The following is a 22,344-nucleotide window of genomic DNA, read 5'->3' as shown; positions in this document are numbered from 1 at the left end:
ATCAAGTAAAAACTAAACCAAACTGGCAAATTTTTAATGAAAAAAACCCCTCTGTATCAAAATATACAAGTGATGACAGAGCCTTTACTGTGGTTTAGCTTTGTGTTAAACAGGAGCTCATACTAGAGGTGATCCCATGGACGTCTATCAACTTATGTATTGGTAGATGGAGAAGAGTACCCTTTCATCCATCATGTTGTGGAATACTGCCTGTAAATTTTGCAGCAGAAAATACTGTTTTGTTGCAGTCAAAGTTCTTCATGGAAATGTATTGATTTTTGTAAAAAATTTCTGTCAGAATTGAATGAAAAGTTTGGCTTAGAAAAGGTCAAAGCATTTTCCTTTGACTATATCATCTTGATTTTCATATGTGGCAACAGAATGTCTCATCGTATAAATGACAGAGCCCTGTAAAATTTAAAACAGCAAAGTTCAAATAATTCCCTTTGACCTTATTGAGACAAATTAATAGACAGGAAAAGATTTTTGAGGGAGGGCATTTCATCTTGAGAAGTCTCAAGTTTTGCTCTGATTCATGATAAAAGATTTTTCCAATGTCAGTTTACTGGAATTGAAATTGAGTTTTTACACACAGTGCTGTGAAATTGTTTGTGGCAGTAGGTATCTGGAGGTATTTCCCTCATACCAGGTGAGGTTTTTTACATTTTTGTTACCTAGTAGTGTCAGAACTCTATCATAGCATGAACTACAAAGTTCATCCTTGTAGACTACTTCCTAATTTTATTTACATGGTGATGTAAAGTTAGACATATAAATCTATGATACAGTCTGGAACAATAGAGAACAACCTCAATCAGTCTAAACTAGGTTATGGAAATAGGCCACTTCGTCTTTAGAAATCCTGATGGCAAGTTATGTGGATGTTGTCCGAATGAAGGAGTGTTTAATCTATTTTTTAATGTAATTTTTATTCCTTGTTTAAAATTATGTTCCAGGAGCTGTGTGCTTTCTCACTTAACTTTCGGAGTTGATCTTTCCTAAACATCTTTTATAATCTACAGAATTTACCTCTGAGTTGTAATCTTTGCACTGTTTTGTCAGCAGAGAACATGCTCAGGTCAAGCACTCTTTGGTGAACTCATATCCTGCTGCTTTGGTCCTCTTGTCTCACTCCTCAAGAGCTAGAGAGTATGTTAATATGTTGGGCAATACTGTGGGCATAGTAATTTTATTAGTATGTGACTAGGCCTCCATGATGTGCTGTAAATCCAAGATAGTTCTTGCCAGAGAAAATAGCTGTAATGCAAGGATAAACATGAGAGAAAGAGTTCACAATCTGAGTAATTTACCCTCTAAGAAAGGCTTGAAGAATTATTTAAGCTAGTACGAGTGTTTAGAAGCTATTTTGCATTATAAAAGTGTTGAAAAGTCCCACCTAAACTATTGTACTCTGATCTGTACAGTTTAGGAAACTCTCTGTCCCAGGGGGTCTACAGTTCAAGTGGATAGACAGACAAAAGCATGATAAGAAATGGAGGTATAGAACATTGTGCCACCAAATGAAGATTAATCAGGGTGCAATGGCAGTAGATTGGAATCCCAGTCTCACTCTCATCTGGGCCCTTGTGCTGAGGGATAATACTGAGTCTGACACCAGTGGGAACATTTCTGATGAAATTAGAAGACCTGTAGGCAGATAGACCTCTCACTAGGAAAAAAAACTAGTGTTGGTCTTGTCCTCTTAGTTTATTTGAAGTGAACACCACAGTTGTGGTAGAACCATGTGCAGACTTGCATAGGTCCTGGCTGTTGTGGATGCATGCATACTCTAGAGAACAAAGGATTTTGCCACTTCTGCTTTTCTCCATTACCTAAGAAATCCACATGGCAAGAGAAGTTTTCTCATTTTATCACTTTGAAACTGTCAGTGGTATTTTAAATAAATTATTTTATCCAAGATGGCTATTTCAGAGCATCCTGCTGTCGGACGCCATCTGTTTGGTAAACGTCATCATTTGTGACTTCTGCAGTGTGGGAACCAAATGTCAGACTGTCAAAGCATTTTCTATCATGCTCTAATTCTGGCTGAACAGAAATCCTATTTATTCACTTTGCTCAAGTAGTGTACACTAGACTTTTAGGCTTTTTAGTCATGCCAGGATTACAGTCAAGTGAAAACCATGGTCTATCTACAACCAAATTTCCTTAGAACAAGAATTTTTATAGAATTAAGGTACAAATTGGATCAAATGAGTCTGTCAAGGCAAAGTCAGATATCACCCAGTTGATCACTCCTAATTGTCAGTGTGCTCAGTTGAATGAATTATTCTTTCATATATAAAGTCTGGTCTCTCCTGGCGGCTTAATGGTTTGTTGATGTATTCACATAGTGTTGATCCAGCCATTTTAAAGAAAGCATTTTCCCATGACTAAATTATCTCATCCTCCTAAAGCTATAGTCAGTGTGTTATTTTTCACTCCTGGGCCCAGTTCTCAAATTTTTGGGCCTCTCCACTTGAAAGTTCAGTAGCTGTGTTTTTGTTTCATCTTTCTTGATTTTCTGTTTCTTTAAAATTCTGTGTATATCTCATGCTTACAAAATCTAAATTACCAGTTAAACTATGCAGCATGTGGGAAGAACATCGGTAAAGTTTCACTGAACAGTGCACAAAAATACTTTGGTTTCATTGGTGACACATCATTTTATCATCAGCATCCTTTGAGCAGGGGTGGCCAGCCAGGTAATACTGTTATGTACTATGGCTTTGTGCTGTAGAAAACCAAAACAACACCTAATGGTGTGGTGGTTGTTTTTCATTTGTTTTTTCTAGTTTATTTTAGTTTTAAAAATTTGTGTTGCAGATCAGACCTTTTTTTCTTTTTCCCCTCTCCTCTCTCTGTACTCACATGGCTGAATTTCACAAAACAGATTAACAATCATCTTTTCTCAGGAAAATGCTGTGAATGGAGAGCATCTGTGGCTAGAGACAAATGTTTCTGGGGACCTCTGCTACCTGGGGGAGGAAAGCTGCCAAGTCAAATTCTCAGTGAGTTATTTTCAGATTTCTTTTTCTCTTTCTGAGGTAACAAGCCTGACTTCAGATTGAAGCAGTGCTCAGTTGCTTGGGAGCTCGAATTGTTTGCCTGTGTTCCAGAAGGAATACAAAAGGGGCAAAAGGCTACTGTTAAAGACTTCATTTCTTGGGGAAAAAAGCCCAAAACAATTTTGAGTGACCCAGATTATTTACACAGTGAGAGTGTATGCAATCAGCAGCTTTAAGAGAAAAGAAATTAGAATATCGAGATGTTTCAGAAATGTTCAAAGAAACTAGTCTATTTTACACAAGCACATACACAAATATATCACTTATTGCAGTCTCTGAGAATATGGTCTGATCAAATTTTTGTGATTTTAATCACTGCAAGGATTTTAACTGAATTTTCCAAACTCCTGAGTGCACTCACCAACAATGAGTGAACTCATATTCGAGTGTTTACTTCCTTCTATTCGAGAATATTCAAGATTAACCTTCTCCTATTGAAACTTCTCTGCTGTGTATGAAAATGTTTCATTGGATTGATCTCAAACCTGTGTGTGTCTCTGACTGGGAAGTCACTGTTACACTTCCAGTCTCCTCCAGGGGCACTTCCCTTAGTGTTTCAGTTAAATTGCTTCACCAAAAGAGAAGAAAAAAACCAAACCTCCTTTATTTTGGTATTTAGGAAGCCACCATCTTTTTGCTTTTATTTAAAAAAATCCACACTTCAGAGCATTTAATTCAAATCAAAGCCTTTTGATTTACTAACCACCCCGAGTTTTTGAGGCACTTTGATCCCAAATATCAGTGCTTTCTGTAGCACAAATTTAATATCCTTCTCCCGAAACTTCTCAAGTGAATTGGTTACTTCACAGCATATAACAGTAAGGCCAAGCCAGAGAAGTCTGTACCTCCTTCAGAATTCCAAGGCGAAGTCCCAACAAACTGCTGATTGTTGGTAATATTCAAGGGAAGTGTCACTGTGTGTTTTTGGTCCTGAGGCACTGGAATTTGGTGAAAGCTGGAGACAGGACTTGTTTGGTTGAGTGGACCTTTGGTATGATGGTTCTGATGTTCTTGATAGAAGTTTGCCTTTCTAAAACTGAGTAACTAGTTCCTCATGATTTAGCTCATTAAAAGTAGAGTGGAAATTTAGTAATATGTTGCATATGATTTGCAAGGTTGTGTATTCTTGGTAAACACAGAGATAAAAAACATACTTGAAGTTATCAAGTCACAAAACATGTGAAAGCTCAGTCTGCTATACAATGTCATGGTTCTTCAGATGAAAGATTATAACACCCCTCCACATACATGTGAATATGTACAGTTAGGGTGTATCTGGAGAATCAGTAAAGTTATTATAATTATTCCATAAAATGAACTGAAACTGTGTTCCCTGTTCCTTCTTGAGCTTATTTAAATATGTTGAAAATTCTAAAGAAATAATTTATTAGAGATTTAAATGGACATGAATAAATTGAATGCAAAAATCTGAAGAAAAGAAATCTCAACTTACTGTGTATAAATCTTTTGTCCCTAAAGAACAAGTCTGTAAGTTAAATTTCTATGAAAATTAATTCCACCTGATTAATTAAATTGAGTTTGTGGAAGTAAAATAAGTCAGTATATTCTCTCTTCTGGATGCATTCTCTTGCCTTTGATATGCCTTGGCCCAGGGGAGTCCATGGAAATTATTTTAAAATTACTGAAATTACTACTGAAATTAATAAAACTAACCAGCATAACTAAGAATTTTGTCCCTGCTGTAGCATATCATAAGCATTTAAAAGCATTCTCTGAGAATTTTATCATTCTCTGCTAAATAACCCAAGTACCCAGGTATTTTCCTGCAAGTCAGTGACTTGGCCTATCAAATTAATATTAATTATTCATAATTAAATATTATATGATAAGCATGAAGTGACCTACTCTTGTGAACTGATCGGAGTTCTGTGATTTGTGTGTGTAATTTTTCACCTCTTTTCACTGGCTCTGCTCATCATCTTCATAGGATGCTGCCCTTTATAGTGATGCTCTGCAGTGTTAACAACCTGATCTGCTACCCGAAGGGAAATTTTTACTTCTAGTTCACAAACTGGAGTACTGTGGCTGTCTTTTTCAGAAAGTTCAGTTTTTAACTGAAAGAGCTTCAGACCTTTTTATGTATTTATTTACTTTTCGGTGCACAGAACAGTTGAAAGCACCAAGAGAGAAAAAAAAAAAAATGTATGTTGCACGAGGAGCGAAACATCTCTTGTTTCACAGCTAACTTTCTTTTCCCTCCTGGGAATACCACACGTCTCCCTTTCCTCTTGCAGAAATCCGCTCTGCGGAGGAAGTGTGCCGCCTGCAAGATTGTGGTCCACAATGCCTGCATGGAGCAGTTAGAGAAGGTAAGACATTGCCATCTTCTGGAGCCTGCTGTAACCAACACTCTTTTAATTCTTTTTTTCTGAGATTTCAGCCTGGAAAACACTGTATGCCAAATTAAGTTTTCATTGCTGTTTAAACAACGCACTTGTTAAAAAAATATGACTTAAAATTCCAGCTTTTTTTTTTTTTTTAAGTGTATTTCTTTGAATCCCATGAACCATAAAAAACCCCAAACCAACAAAATCCAAAAGTAAACCAAGAACAAAAATTACAGAATGTTTTCACAGTTCTAATGTTTAAAAAATAAATTCCCTCTACTTCTAGATTAAAAATTGAAGCTAGAAAATGGAGTATCCTGTCATGTACAAAATTGGCCTTTCAAAATTTCCCAACTAAAGCCAGCATAATTTATTGTATGACAGCAATATTTATTATGAGCAATGCAGCATAAGATGCTACTGTGAACATTTTCCCCTGTATTTACTAGACTCTACTGTTTTCTCTTCAAAACTTCAGAAATTAAATTCTTGTCTGTTAAATGGAAAACATCAACCCTTTCCTTTATAGTGTCATTATTTCTGTTAGTGTCTCTCCTGCTTCTCATTTCCTTCAAGGATCCCTCATCACACCCAAGCACCTATAGAATATCTATCACTGACTTCAGTCTTCCCATCAGTGATTTGTCTTCATTATGACTAATTGGAAATGTGCTAAAGAAATCTCCCCCCACCATTTTCATTCCTGGTGTGAAATGTGTAAAGAAATATGTGTGGGAATTTCCCCATTGCTTTCATTAGAGCTTCATTTTCACTCCTATATGTTTAGCTATGTTGTTCTTCATAAAAGAAACTGATGCATAACAAATTTATAGCAGCAACTCTTTGGAAAGGGTATTTTCCTTTCTGAGTGCTTGGACTCATGTTGACAAATGCCACAGTGATTGCCATAAAACCAAGTTGGAGAGGTACCACTTCCACCCCCGATGCTTTTATCCACAGTGAAATTAGCATTAGCACATGCTTTCAGCACAAAATGTTACCAGTGAATTTTTCATGACTTCCTCCATCAGCAGCAGTGCTGACTCTCTATAGCCCAGTGAGCTGGTGGCATTGCCAGACGGAGCAAATGAGCACTTAGATAAAAAACCCTTTCTGTTGAGCTTGTTTATGACATTTTGGAGACCATGAAATCCATTTCTTGGCAGAGGGTTGTTATAAAGTCTGCATCCCTCTTAAACTCTGTGGAGTTTAAAGCTGGTACATAAGTCTTCTTCTTAGCCCTTTCTGCAAAGGTGCAAGTTGTAAGCAAAATAAAATATAAATATAAGCTGTGTGTCTTTCCAACCTGCCATGACTGAGCAATGAAACACCAAATTGCAATTCCAGGTGAACAGCAGTGAAAGAAGAGTAATGTAACAATGTCTTTCATTTCTTTTTAAGTAATAGGTATTTTGTTTACTTCTTTCTTTGAAGGCTTTTGTTGTGTTTTTGGTTTTTTTTCTCCCTAGAGCTATTATTTTGAAGGCCATTATTAAATGAGGGAAGAATTTATTTATCTGGGGAGAGTTGTATTTAAATTTGGAGAAACTTGATCCCTCTACCTTCATAACAGAGGCATAGCTGTGCATTATTCTTAAATGTTTTATTCTTTGAAGGATAGTCAACTTAAGCCTGAATCTGTTTTGTCTAGTACATCCTTACTTCATGTATCCTTTGGTCTTTTCCAAGACCTGTCTCTTCTTCAGTATATTTTTTCCCTTTCTACATCTCCCCCATTCTACTCTTACTTCTACTGATTTTCTTTTCTTAAAACTTTTTCTTTCTTTTTCATAGGACTTTTCTCTTTTTCAATAAATGCTTTTTTTTCTCTCCACCTTTCTAAAAATGTTTTCCATTCATGAAAGCTCCTGTTATCCTCTTTGTCTTTCCCATCTGAAGCTGGCAATACCACTGCATGAGGCAGTACAATGCTCCCCAAATGGTTTGTGGTTGGGGAGGTGAATGAAAACATCCTGATCTAATGAAAAGGTAGAAATTTATGGTAATTTACATGATTCTTTATCTGAATGATGATTTCTCTGCAGATTTTGTTTATGAAGACATTAAAATGGGATGTGCAAAAAAGGTCTAACAGTTAGATTTCTAGCACCTACTAACTTCTGAGACCTCAGCTGAAGTCTGCATTTGTTTGCAAATGATCTTCAGAAAAACAAAACAGATGAAGCAGCTTTCTTCTAGAGGGAGGAGGTGGTTTAAATAGTTGAACTGAGCAGGCAGCCAATAGCATTAGTGAAGATGAGGGCTGTGTAGAGGTCTAGGAAGGAGAATTAATATGGCATAAGAGAGATTTTTTTCTGACATCCAACTTAGTTACTTTTTTTTCACCTAGTGAAGCTAATATTTTAATAGATAATAAATATTTTGGAAGTCTGACCTAGATAAAAATACTGGAGTAAATTGTGCCTTAGCTCACTTGAAGTTCTAACAGTTTTATTTCAATGCCAGATTAATTTTCGCTGCAAACCGACTTTCCGAGAAGGAGGATCCAGATCTCCAAGAGAAGTAAGTAATGGATAAATGATCATCACTTTTCATTTTACATGTGTGCTGATCCACCTGGTATGGTGCTGCTAAAGTGCTTTTAGATTCAGAGGACTTTTACACATTGGTTCCCAGTGGAACATGTTCTCCTCGCCAGAATAAATGTGAAATGAATTGTAGCCGAAGGACTGCATTACTAACATGGACAGGAACCATTTCATCTTTTTGTTCTCTTTTTTTCATTAATTCAGCTAGTCTGTCTTTTTCTTTGTTTTTTGGTAGCATTTTTTTTTCTTCCTGGCATTTTAAATTTTTTTTCTTTATTTCTCTCTCTCTTGCTTTCCCATTGTCTTTTTTTTTCCTTCTAGAAGTACCTCAGACATAAAATCAGACATTCAAAAACCTTATGGTTTACATCCAGCTACTGTATGAATTCAGCTCCTTTGAAGGTTTTGAAGGTGTTTATAGTTATTACTAATATATTTTTAGATCTGTCTTACACAGTTAAAAGCCAGTGTTTCAAAAACACTTAGCTGTTGCAGCTGATTTGTTGGCCAGCTTGCTCTAGCAGAGGTAGCTCAATTCCCAGTCATGCTGGCGGTTCAGTGTTGGCTGGAACAACAGTGTGGTGCAGGCAGACCTCTTCTAGCCCTTGCCTGTGCAGAAACAGTGCCACAACCCTGCCCACCCACCCATCTCTTGCTCACCTCTTGCTGCCATCCAGGATGTAAATAGTCCAAACAGGGAGAAAAGACTGCTTCAAGGACTTCCTCACCTCTTTTCCTTCTTTTTCATTGCCTTATGATATTTTGTGCATTATAGGACTGTACTTCCAAGCAGAATAGCAAGGGGCCCTGCTTTGTGGCTGAGCACAGCAGTGTTTGGGCACTTCTGTACTCTGTGTTTAGGTGATAATTATCTCTGCATCATGTAATGAACTTTCTTCTTATTGTGGAAGAATACTGAGAGAGTAGTTCTGGCCTTGTTTCAACACGGATAAAGAAAACACCATCTTGTCCTTATTCCTCCTACAGTTTTGGTGGTTTTTGAGGTTTCCTGCAGTGACTGCTGCATTTTGCTCCAGGAATTACTGCACTGGCTGAAGGGACTTCTCCTTTGGTGTCTGTAAACCAATTTCACGCAGATGGTACTGTTGATTGCAAGGTGCCAAGGCTTCCTATAACATATCTTTTTGCCCTTCTTTTGCAGAACTTTGTCCGACATCACTGGGTGCACAGGCGGAGGCAGGAGGGGAAATGCAAGCAGTGTGGAAAGGTAAGATTTGCAGCACAGCCCAAGTGTGACACAGAGCACTGTGGAATTGAGGGCAGCCAGTAGGTCCTTCTAGTCACTGAATTTTTTCCTATCACAAACACTTGGCCTCTTTTAATGGCTAATGACAAGCCTGAGATATTGAGCAATAACAACCCTGATTCCCATGTGGGAAGAGAAAGGCAGCTGCATCTGCAGGAATGGGCACATCATGTATCCTGGGAGGTTGTGCTGCACTAGCTGCTAAAAATGAAGAGGAAGGCGGCTGTGGCTCCTTGAGCTTCTCTCTTTGTTAAACTAGCCTGGTACTAATATAGTGTTCTTTCAGTGCTGTCCTCTGTGCCAAAATTGTGATGGCTTATTTTTTAGGCTTCTGGAAAAAGAAAGCTGTTGCTTTATTTCTGCCCCAGCAGACTCTAAGATTTGTGAGACTGTATCATGTTTCCTCTGCTGTATAGATCGTGCAAGTTGATTTCTAAAAAGCTATAAAAAGGAGGAAGAAATGTCTTAGCTACTGAAGACCATTCTTCTGAAATATTATGAGCCCCTGAAATATATTGAGAGATATTTAAAAATTAAATTAACACAGGGATTTAATTTCCTTTCTCTAGCACTATATTATACTTTTGCCTCCCTCTTACCAACTAGTAAGGAAGTCTGTGTCTCATCTCCATGGCACAGCATTTAAGTCAGAGGAAAATTTGTATCTAGATATTCACATAGATCGTCAGCTTCAAGCTGCAATAAGACATGCAATAAAAATGCCTGTAGCATGGGAACAGTGCAGAAAGGCAGTTTGCATACAGTATTCTTATTGTATGACTTTGCCTTCCTTCCCTGCTTTTTTGGCCTGGATCTCCCCTGCAGGCATTAGGAGTTGATTTTGCAATGGGAGTACTTACTGACTATCATACCAAAACCTATGCTGGGTATGTTCACATGAGTAACCTTGACTGATATAGAATCATAAGGCTGGAAGAGACCTTTAAGGTCCTCAAGTCCAACCATCAAATGGAGAATATGGAGAAGAAATCTGTTTTCCCCTTAAATATTCAGTTAAGACTAACATGGGTATGTGGTAATAGAGTTGTTCTATGTCAAGAAACAGAAAGAATTAGAGGAAAATATAACAAAAAAAAAATCCATTATACTTGTTGGCCAAGTAGTCTCCTATTACAGAAAAATACTTGTCTTTCTTAGTGCTCTGCTATCACATTTCTTAAACCCCTGAGTAAGAATCACCTTTATTATTCTCTTGTCATGCAAGAAAAGGGGAACTATCATTGAAATAGAATGGCAGTACATTTGAAGCAATAAAAGGATTCTGGTTGATCTCATTGTTGTGTAATAGTCCTATGCCATGCCTGGAATGGGATGGTTAAGTATTTTAATGATCATTAATAATAGTTCAGATAAGGTTTTTGGATACACCCATCTCATGCTTCAAATCATAAGCAAGTGGATAGGAATTAATGCACCCCAATATTCTTAGCTTTGTGGCTTTATATTTTGTGTGCCATGTGTGCCATGCCTGACACTTCCTGGTGTCTGACAGTGTTCCACTTAGATCAGAAGTGCAGTTTGGAAGAAATTTTCCTGATTATCCTCACTTATGATGGTTCACATATGGGACAGTCTTGCAACAAATGAACTGAACTCCTTTAGATTAAACTCCTTTTAGATTAAACTTAACTGAAAGTTTACTCTGCAGTTACTAATGGACATTCAGTCCACAGGACCAGACTACAGCTAGTCCAAAGTAAAATTATTTGAAAATCCTTGTGTACAATGTTCTCAGTACCAACAGAGTCTGTGCTATCACTGTTACACATTACTTGCTAGTGTAGATACAACTTATATGGGCTCATCCAGGCTTTAATTTTCTCCTCTTCTTCTTCCCAGGAGTGATTTCACTGATTTACTGCTGAAGTACTATATGGAGAATTAGGCACCAGGGAAGGGGGCCTGAAAAGTGCAGTGTAACCAAACAATCTATTTCTGTCTTTTTGTCAACTTGCTGTGAAGGTTCCCTCTTTTTTGTTGTTGCTTTTTTTGTTTTGAAACTGGAGACTGTAATAGAAGGATGGACAGATCTCTTAAAGTCCCACTGAGCCCAGTATTCAACAATGGTTTAATATGAAAAAGAATAAAATGGAGCAGGTGTTTAATGATGCAACCTCAAAACAGTCTCCTGAACTATAAAAAATTCTGTCTTGTGAATTTCCAGAAATGGTGCCTTTACAGTTATATTGTGGCCTATGATAATTTTCTTTCCTGGGATCTTACCTAGTTGAACCTTGAGTTCCTGTGAAGTTTTAACATTTACAACATCCTTTAACAATAATTTCCTGAACTTAACTACATGCTATGAGAAGAACAACATCTTGGTTGTTTCAAACCTGTCACATATTAGTTTTCTTTCCTCATGCTCCATAGCTGTTGTTTTGGAAGAGATGGTAAATAAATCCTCCCAAACTATGTCCTCCACATCATTCATGATGCTTAAGAATTTATTTTTTTCTCTTGAAGACATGAAAAAAATAGTTTTGTAGCTGTTAGCTGTTTATTACGTGGGATCATAAGAGAAATCTTTATATAATTTGACGTAAGAATGTTCAGACCATGTAGCCCAGCATCCATTTCATAACTGAGTGCAGTAATAGAAGCTTAAGGATGAATGCACAGGAATCTTTTCTTTGTATATTTCCAGTCAGCAGTGGTTTAGGGATTTTCTGAGACTCAGAACACGTCTTAGACCATCATGCTAAACAAACACTGTATTTCTTTAACCTTCTGTGATGTCCAAAGTAGTGTGCCCTCTGTATACATGCAGTGTGTCTACAGTGTCTCTCAGTTACCAGTCCCTTTACAGGCTTGATCCAGAACTTCATGTTTTCCTGCATCTAAGGGTAGAACTGAAATTTCTAGTACTTGAAAGGCAATTCCAGTTCCTTGTTATTTTAGCAGAGATCACCATCCAAGTGCTTCTGTTGTAGTCTGTGTTTGAGCTGTAATAATACCTGGCTCTCCTACAGTAATGTTGCATTAGGATATCTCTAAGAGCACTAAAAAGAGAATAAGTATTATAGGAAAATACTTGCAAAAAATATTATTACTAGCCCTAACACTAGTGTAAAAACAGTCTTTAATGATAAATACTTTTGAGAATATAACCAAAACATACCAGAACTAGTAATCCCTGTGTGCTCTTTTGTGTGCATGAATGTCTAATAATTTGGACCTTCAATTTGTCTAGATAGTCTGGATCAATCACCAACAAAAGCTGGTTTTGTGGCGATTCAAGTGCTCTTTTCCTATGAGCACATTTCTTCTGGTATGCACAACTGTTTAATTCTACAGGAGCAGCACACAATAGGGGATTTCATGTGTTGTAGAGGAACTGGTTGCTGGGGAATCAGGGCTAATCATGTACTGTTAGGCTGATGTTCTCACAAAGGTGAAATTCATTTTCTATCTCAAAACTTCTAACTTGGTGCAGAAAACCTCCTTGCATGAGCCAGGAACAAGATAACTGAAATTTAGTTTTCCTTCTCATTGAGAGAAGGCAGGAAAGATAATTTCTAGTAAAATATGGGGAGTTCCATGGTTTCAGTTTGGTAGTTCTCATCAAATCTCACTGTGCCAGTGCACTGTTTATTTTATCAGTTCCTTTATTTGTAAAGCTAGCTTTCAAATAAATGCTATCTTACCTGAAACATGTATCCTTAGGAAGTATTAGTGCACGATATTTGTAAAACTGTTTGAGGAAGGATAGTGGTGTTTTATTGCTACTTATCATTAATATGTTTTCATTGCTGTATCATTTTCTCTAATTACTCCCTAAAAGCCAAATGGCTTACTAAATAAATGGAAAAATGGTCCATCTAGAACCAGACAAGCTGCTTAGGCCATATGTTTAAAATACGCAACTGATGGGCTGCAGAATTAATGTACTGAATTTAGGTTTTTATTAGTGGAGGTTTTGGGAGAGAAGAGTTTTCCCCCTGGTTATTACAAAGCAGAACAAAACAAAACACTTCATGCTCCTGAGGGACTGAAATCTTTTTTTCTTTCAATGCACTTTGGGACCAGAAAAGATGAGATTTGTGAGAAACAGTATGAAGCACCAGTGTAAGTGAATGAGAATAGAGCGTTTTTTCCAACCCCAGAACTCTGTACCAACACTTGGGTCACAGTTACTGTCACTCTGTTCATTCTTGTGCCCACACTGAATGGCAGACAAGATGTGACCAGCCAGAAGCAGCTGGACAGGTTGTCTTTTTTTATGCCCTTTTTGACTACACTGCTACTAAACCTGAATATGTCAAATCACCATAATTATGAAGAATCTAATCTTTGAATTTCTCTGAATGTAAACTCTGAGGCATTAGGGGGAAGATTAAAAAAAGCCCAAAAACCTACCAAACAAATCTAGGCAGAGGTGACACAAGCCTTTTGGGAGTCGATCGTGGAGGTGTGGTCCATCTGGCAAGCTACTTTGGCTGGGATATAGGGATACCTGTAGAAGAAGCTGCAAAGTGTAGCTCTGCATGGTGGACAGGCAGGTAGAGCCTCCTCCTCTTTAGAGTATCAGTAGGGTTGTCCTCAACTACCTTGTAGCTCAATAGAGCTACAATCAATAGATTGTAGCTCAATCCCTCACTTAACAAGACCAGTGCATCTCTCTGTGTTTTTTGGTTGGTTGTTTAATTCTCCTTCTTGGTGTGCTTGACCTTGTCATTGGACTGAGCACTAGCAGGCTCATTTTTCCTGCAGGATAAGAAGGACCTTAATTACAGAAGCAGTAAGGCAATGTCTTGCTAGATGTTACTAAATCAGATTATAACTTTCTTGCATTGAGTCTTGGGCATTGTCCAGCATGTAGGAGATTTAGGTATTAACTCAGCTTGTCAAAAAGAAAGCTGGCTCACAAATTCATCACTTGGTAGAGAGATTGATATAGAAAATTAAGGATGATGATGGGCTACTTAATGTGGTAAGAGGGAGGCTTGATGGAAACTCATGAATAAAGGATCCAGACAACTGCAAATCTGAAATCTAAGCAGTAAAGATGACTATGACAAACTGCTCAATGAAGTTCTGGACTTTGTCTCTCCAGCCATCAACCCAAATCAGATTTTTGTCTGATGAAAAAGAGCTTTAATTCAACAAAAAACTTCAGACTCTATCTTACAATTTGTTGCCTGTGTTAGATATGAGTTTATATGACCCAATGGTCTTTCCCAGCCTTAGAATTTAGAGCAAAAGTGACATTCTATAGAATGAAGCTCTTCTGTAGGAGAATAAAATCTCATATTTATTGGTAATGGTGGGCTTTTTTCTCTTTAAAACTATAAAGAAACATTTTCTTTTATCTGTTTGATTTGAATCAGACCATCTTGTTTTTTGGAATTTACAGGAAGGATTTTAATCTGAGTCAGCTCAGTAAAACTATAACTCAATTTCCCCACCAGAACATTCCCAGACAGACATTGTAGTTGATTCTGCTCTGTAGTTAAAAAAAAAAAAAAAAAGGAAAATTCAGATTCTTGTTTTTATGTAGAGCAAACAAGACTGCAACTGTCACAAAATCTGACACTCTCCAGATCTGTAGAAATCCATTAAAATAGGCATTCCTTCTCTATCTTTTTCCAGTGTTTTTAACTACAAAAAAATCTAAGGAAAAGCATAAAATTTTGCAGAAATGCTTTTAAAAGTGTGTGCAAAAATGCCCCAGTTGAAGAACATTCTCTCTGACTCTCGTCATTGTTTTATCCCCCAAAAATTTGTTTGTTGTCTAAGAGCTTTGAGGCTGAACCAATGCATCTGACTTCAATGAATAGATTTAGCTTAGTACAGTCAGGTGACAAGAGTTAAAGGTGCATATTTTCTTGTAGTCAGGAGGAATTTAATCCTTTTTTTCCTGGTTTTCTAGGGCTTTCAGCAGAAGTTTTCCTTCCATAGTAAAGAGATAGTGGCCATCAGTTGTTCCTGGTGCAAGCTGGCGGTAAGTGAATAATACTCTGAGAGACTGTGATCTGTGTTTAAATAGGAATGATTTTTGTGTTTTTTGTTGTTGTTGGTTTTGGTGGTTTTGTTTGTTTGATTTGGGTTGTTTGTGGGTTGTTTGTTTGTAAGAAGGTATGGTTTGGGAAGATAATCTTTAGTTACATGTTCCTAAAGCTCCATGGTTTGACTGACTTGAAGATGGTAGCGTTGGAAACATAGCCCCAGTTTTTGTACCATCACCCTCTTCTTCCTCTCCATGCTTCCCCTTTGTGTTTCTTGACCTCCTTAGTGACTGTACTCTTTCCTTCTCTTCCAGTTTCATAACAAAGTCACCTGTTTCATGCTGCATCACATTGAGGAGCCGTGTTCCCTGGGGGCTCATGCTGCTGTCATTGTGCCTCCCACCTGGATCATTAAGGTGAAGAAACCTCAGGTAACTGCATGCTGATGTCTGTTTCGGAAGCTGTGTGGCTGTGCAAAGCCAACCTGGCTTCGCTGCTCGGTTCTCCTTCACGAAAGCATGCTTGTTCAACCCTGTCTTTATCCCTGAAACCCAGCATACCTCCATGGTGATTATGAACCTGTATTCTCCTGCCCCTCCATCCAGACCTTCAGTAGATTTCCCCGTTTGGGATGATGAGCAACAAACATGACTTGTTCTGAGCTAATCCAGTTCAGATTTGTTCCTGTAACTGAGTTCAGCAAGCATACTGCAAGAAAATCCCCCGTGTGGTAGGCAGTCAAGCATGTTTCATTAAATAGAGCTGAGCAAATACAGGGAAAAGCCATTCACAAACATTCACTTGAACAGCAGTAAGAATTGACTGTGGCTGGACTGGCATCCTTCTGAATTTGCCATTAATGGACATGTAAAGAATCATGTCTTATTTACATCGGTGCTTGCTCGTTGTCAGCAGTAAGCACATGTGCTCATTTAGTTGAAGGTAACAAACACTAGACTTCAAAGCATTTGTGATGGATGTGATAGGTCCTGGAGAGGATAATTCACTGGTGAACATAGGGGAAAAAATATCCACAAGAGAGCTGGCCAAAAATTAAAAGGGGTTCACATCATGCAAGAAGTATTTTTTCTTTGGAAGTCTGTTTTCACTCTAAGTTGAGCTGAGAGAAAAAAATGCTGAACGTATCAGGGAGTCGAAAATACTGGTTAATTTTTTATTTCAGAATAACAGTTTTTATTTCAGTCCATCCTTGGGAAGTGACCCAGGCTTTTTGACTCCTGGTTGTCAATAAGAAGCCAAGAAGTTCAGGCTGTGGACAAGGCACTAAGACAAAACTAGTCCTATGAAAAAGGCCTAAGACCTAAGTGGTGACACTGCTCAATCTTTAGTTCCAGTCTAGGAATATGACCAGCAGATTTGGGCATTAATAGGATTTCTAACAAGCTGGTTGTTGAGGACAATGGGCAGAGGGAAGGGGAAATATATGTATAGAGTAATCAAAAAATCGACCCAAGAAGTTGCTATTTCTCTTTTAGGTTAAGAGAGAGTGTAGGCAAAATTCCCAGCCACCTCCACTCAGAGAAAAAAGGGTTTTTTTTTGTCATTGGTAGCTTTTCCTCGCACTCTTTTTTCTCTGTTTGTTTTACTCAGGACTTCTCCAGAGAAATCTTTTTTTCTCTCTCTTGTTGAGGAATGTTTGAGTCCTAGGCAGGGACTTCATATCCTTGACTAATTTTCAGCACCATACTTGACAGATGTATCCATGTCTGACGTTACTAACAGAAACTTTTCCTCAATTTTTTAATTCTTATTTTATTTAATTTTTAGTAGAAAAAACCAAAAAACCACAAACCCCAAAACTGTCACTTTTAATTTTCTCTTGATTTGTCTTTTGGCCAAAGCAAGGTACATTCTTTATAATATTTTTAGAGAATGTAGTTTCTTGTTCACTGTTTTTTTCAGACCAGTTCCAATTAAAAAATAGGGTCTGATCTAGCTAATTATAATTTATGGGAAAATATCTTCTACATTAAGGTTTAATATGTTAAACTATAAGAAAATATCTGTTATCTTTGTGTGCCTGAGTCATGAGTGGAAGGAAGGTACTGCAATCCATTATTCCCTCTCCATCACATCTTGAGCCCTTGAGATTCATGCTCAGTAGCATGCAAAAACCTTGAGTAGCTGAAGCATTAGATAGACAAAAGTTATATTTAACACAGACAATGGGGATATTTCCGTGAAAATTCATAACAGCTCCCATTGCAATTATGGGAAATGCATCCTTATTGCTTTAGAAAATACTGATGCATCTTTTGGATGTGTTTTCAGATTTTTGGCAGAAGTCTTGTTTTCTTATTTATTATTTTCTTAGGAAATATTTTTCTTCTCCTGCTGTTTCTGGCCAGCTCTACTGCTATGTATTATTACCTTCTTCACCCCATAGGAATGTTTGGTAAACACTATGAAATATTCACTGCATTCAATCCGCAGAATATAAACACAATATTCACAAATTTTTGTAAATTCACATAATAAATGAATGTGTAACCAACAATCTGTTTTTCACATATTCCACAGTCAGAATAAATTTGACTAGAAGCTTTTTTTGTTATAAAATATTTTCTCAGCTCTAATTAACTACTTACATTGGTCACAGACAACTCTTGAACTGAATTTCCTACTCATATAAAATTGATTTTAGTGATGCCTGCATCCTGTTTGCTTGTTATTTCCTTTAAGCAAATAAGTTGGCTTTTTGTAGCGAAACCTTGCCCTATTTTATATTTTTTTTCTTTATATTGCCACAAAAATGGTTTTCCATGCTTATTTTGTATAACGTGGGTCACCACCTTTCAAATATTGGGCTTGCGTAAAGACCACACTCCCCATCTCGTTGCTAATATTGTGGTAGTAAAACATCATGGTGTGATTGGCTAAGGACAAATTATTACTGACAACCTATGTTCTAAATGGGGAGCTTCTTGCAAGCAACTGATTGGAAGATGAAGAATATTCAGAATGGTTCAAATAGCCTTGGAATCGGTGGTAGCTCTGTATGTAAAGACCCACTCACACATGAATGGAAAACTCCCAGTTTATCCATGTTATCCATAATGTGAGCCACTTCTGTAACTTTTTTACTGATTTCCAGTGTTTCCATACTGTTAGCAGTGCTTTGAAACCAGCTCTGTTTTCCTGGGGTTCAAATCAATTCCATCTCCTACTTTGTGAAGGAGGTCACTCCTGTTGACTGGTAGTATTTTTTTATAGGTGAGGTTTGGTAGCCAAAGTGGTGTTAGGTCTAGCAGTGGGGTTGCTATATGCTTGTGATGTGGGAGAAAAGCAGGTAATAAGGAGGATCTGGCTCATGTATTGAGTCTGTCTTCTGTTTGGGAAGATAAAGGCAGTAACTAAAATTCCAAGATTTTTCTGTTCAAGGTGAGTAAACATGGTGTTTTCTTCTTCTGCTCCTGCTTTGAGTACCTTGAAAAAGTTCTAGTGAATGCTTATATTTCTGGGTTTATTTCTTTATTTCCCCAATTGCTGAATGCAGCTGGCTTGTCTGATGGTGTTTGTGAACAACCAGAAGACAGTCAAGATTGACTTTCCCAGACGCTGTTCATTATTTAAGTAATTTGAAGATCAGTGTGCTAAAAGCCTTTGAAAATGAAGGCTGAAATGTTGTAAAGGAAAAGGTTGAAAGGTGTAATTGGATTTCTCTGAGGTAGTCCATGACCTTTGCACGATCCAGCACCATACAAGAACTCCAGTTCTCCTGCTCACCTAACTAATCCTGCTGAGAGCTATACTGACCATTCAATAATATGAAAAATCTCTTTTTGAAGACAGACAAACTGACATCCACAAAGGAGAGGTTTCCTCTCTAGAGGCAAGTTAGGATTTACTTATGGTGCCCATTTAAAGGTATGCTTTGCTATCAGGTACCTTGCTGAATAACATTATATGTTTACAAAATACTCATCACCTTGTTATGTGAACAAGGTAGTACGTATCCATTTCTTCACTTCAGTGTGCAAAGACTGCTGATACTCTTGGCTGTTACTCTTCTGCATGCTTGCAAAAAGAACCTGCATATGTTTAAGCAGCTTTTTTGCCTCTCATCTGCTATGGACATGCAGTTGCAATTACTGTAGCAAAGCTTTAGGTTCTGCTAACACTGAGGTGTAGGCATGTAGAAGAAAAAAAAAGAGGAGTGAAATAACACTGTTGTGATGTAGCATAATTTAATGCCTTTTTGAGTATGGAAATGAAAATGTTTATAATCATGATTGGAGGCTTAGACTAAAACTGTTTCTTTAATATAGCTGTGTTCCTTTTCCCTACTCACCCATAGGCAAGAAAAGAGATACATTTTCATGGGATTTAATGACAGCTACGTTTAAACATTCTTTAAATTATTCTTTTAAAATTAGTTAGTGTTTTACTGAACTTTCCCCTTTCCAGAAGAATTTCATTGGACTTAGGTCTGTCCATTTTGGAGGTAGAATAACAAGTACAGTCCTTCTAGAGGTACAGTTAAGAACTTGCCTAATGTTTTACCTAACTTAAGTTATAAACTAATATTTGTCAGCAGAATTCACTGCACTTAACCAACACAATAAGCATTTTGAATTTTGCACCTGGACAGACTGATGCACAGGGAAAAGGTTTGGTATGTGTGTGAGCTTTCAACAGACTGCTAGCAAGACTGTGGATCTTCTCTCTGTATCCTGTGTTTTGCCCTACTCCAGGGATAATCCTTCATCAGAGAAGGAGCTGAGGAACTAGGTTAAGGCCCCCTTGGAGGCAGCTTTGAGTGTAACATCACCATAACTTTCTGTTGGCATCAAGACTGTTGTACAGTTGATCTGATTACTGAGGTTGGGCAATGAAAGACCACGCAGATGGGATTGCTGACTCAAAGTTGGTGCAGTCTTTGAGGTTTATCATGCTTTCAAAATCACTTTGTATCAGAGTAGGGAAAAATATGAACACTTCTTTAGGTAGTTTCTCAAAATACCGTCTAAAAGGGCAAATGCTCTGAAACTGCTCTGCAGACCTGTCCTGTCTTCAATGTTTTTGGTAAGCAGTAAGGCATGACTGTATCCTGGTCCACAAGTAATGTTGAGTGGTGATAAAAAGCTTGGGACCTTGGGCTCTACAGCAGGCTTCTCTTGATCTCCATAATTAAGAACAGTGCCTTTAGGTCTTTGAGTTAGACAGTTGTTAGTTTTACTTCTAGGAGTCGTGGAAGCATTAACTTCTGTATCTGGTCTGTCATACTGAAGTCTTGAAATTCTGAAAGTGTTGGATGTGTATTAAACAAAATATGGTAGCTATTTTTGTTGATGTTGGTTAGCAAGCAGGATTAAGAACAGACATCACTGTTTAGAGATTTGATAATCTCTGCTTGTTGATTTTCATAAGTACACTTTTAAACAAGGTCAGGACAGAAATGAACTTTCGAATGGCTGAGTGAATCTTGCTTTCCCTCTTGAAGCCAGGAAAAAAAAAGTCAATGAACTTTCTTCTAATTCCCCGTTTTACTTTAGTTCTTGGTGATAACTAGACTAGAAGTTGAAATACTGCAAAAATATTTGGAGTATTTCCCATAATACAAAATTTCAATCGTATGGAAATGGTTAGGGTTTCCTGCAGGTATGACTTCAATTACTGAATTAAAATAATTGAAAAATTTAATAAAATTATCCTTTTTGGACTGTTCTTATCAAACCAGAACACCTTTTCACTCAGTATCACTGAGCAGACTATTGCCAGCCTGGAGAACAGCCTTGACATAAGTTCTATTTTAATAGGTTCTGCAAAAATACAAGCAATTATATGTTTTTACCTATGTAGTTAAGTGATACTGTTATTTAAAAACAAAACAACCACCCACCCCACAAACACTCCTTCACTCAAATCCTTAAAAATTAAAATTAATTCAGTTTGTTCCTTAGCAGATGATTTCACAAGTTTCTTGGTAGGCTGGGACTGACTCTACAGTGCCAGCATCATACGCCATGGTGGCCTACGTTATGTTGAGTCATAATGGTTGCCAGAGCTAAAACTTGTTGTTTTCTTTCCTAAAAAAAAAAGAAAAAGAAAAAAAACATGAAAAATATCTCATTTATCATGTTTTTTATTACATCTTTATGCAGGTGGTCTCCATACCAGGAGACGAGCCTGATTGGGCAGGAGACTGGAGCCCCGAAGGGGAAACGGGCGTCTCCTACCCCTATTGGGAGGGTTGGCAGGTACAACATGTGGTGTTATGTGAGTCTATGGGAGCATCTGATCTTTTTTTCCCCCTCACAGCGTGGGAAAGTTTCCAGTTCCAAAGCACCAGTCTGGTCTCCGTGTGTGGCTTTCTCCATAAACGGTGGTGTGGAAGTGTAAAGCATGCAGCGCATGTGATTTAAATCTCGAGCATGTGCCAGATACTCTTATCATTCTCCAAGTGGACATGCATGGAAGAGCTTCGTAAAGGGGCTCTGTCTGGGCCTGTCTTCTAAATTTTGTTTTGCTTTTCATGTATTCTTTTTTCTTTTGATGTAGAACTCCTTAAAGACTTCAACACGGCGAAAGAAGAGAACGTCTTTTAAAAGAAAAGCCAGCAAAAGAGGCAATGAAGTAGGTATTCAAGTGCTTTGGAAATCAGGCTCCTTTTGTTTAAATGTCTAAACCGTGAATTTGAAGTTTTTAGGGTTTTGGTTTATTTTCTTTCTTTCTTTTTTACTGCATTGTTTAATATATTTTTTTCCCCTGGAAAATTCAATGCTATTAAATTTGTTGTTAGAAGAGATAAAACTTGTATGAGAAGTTTTATTTTCTGAGTTGATTTTTTTCAAGAATCAACGTACCAGACTCCAGAAGGACCAGCACCCTATTCTCTTGGGATGTAAGAGACTCAGCTCACACCCTTGTTTTCCACTAGGCAGAGCAAGGGTGTGAAACTGGGGTTGTGAAGTCCATGGTGAGTGCACTGATGCAAGGCTCTGGTCCAGTTTGAGGATGTTTCCTTCGGGGGATCTCATATTGGAAATATTCTGTTTGTGTGAAAATTGAAATTCGACCACAGAGGGAGAGAGAATACAGATTATTGATCTGATGGTTTGATTACCCATGTATCTTATAGAAGACCTTGCTTCCCGACTCTTCTTAGTGGATTGGTTATATAGA

The 22,344-nt window shown here is 37.6% G+C and overlaps 1 protein-coding gene across 1 annotated transcript in view; it reads left to right on the top strand.

Moving 5' to 3' along the window:
- Positions 1-22,344, top strand: part of DGKI (diacylglycerol kinase iota) — a 129,412-nt gene that overhangs the window by 6,742 nt on the left and 100,326 nt on the right. The window contains exons 2-9 of the mRNA XM_018080823.3: positions 2,913-3,008; positions 5,321-5,395; positions 7,880-7,936; positions 9,125-9,190; positions 15,123-15,194; positions 15,513-15,629; positions 21,324-21,419; positions 21,721-21,795. Of these exons, the coding sequence (XP_017936312.1) occupies positions 5,378-5,395; positions 7,880-7,936; positions 9,125-9,190; positions 15,123-15,194; positions 15,513-15,629; positions 21,324-21,419; positions 21,721-21,795 (501 nt within the window). The 5' untranslated portion in view covers positions 2,913-3,008; positions 5,321-5,377. The remainder of the gene's footprint in view (positions 1-2,912; positions 3,009-5,320; positions 5,396-7,879; positions 7,937-9,124; positions 9,191-15,122; positions 15,195-15,512; positions 15,630-21,323; positions 21,420-21,720; positions 21,796-22,344) is intronic.

The sequence above is a fragment of the Manacus vitellinus genome, unplaced genomic scaffold (assembly GCF_001715985.3).
Source record: "Manacus vitellinus isolate BGI_N305 unplaced genomic scaffold, ASM171598v3 scaffold_5_pilon, whole genome shotgun sequence".
In the NCBI taxonomy this organism is placed as follows: domain Eukaryota; kingdom Metazoa; phylum Chordata; class Aves; order Passeriformes; family Pipridae; genus Manacus; species Manacus vitellinus.
This window is presented reverse-complemented; position numbering and strand designations above follow the sequence as displayed.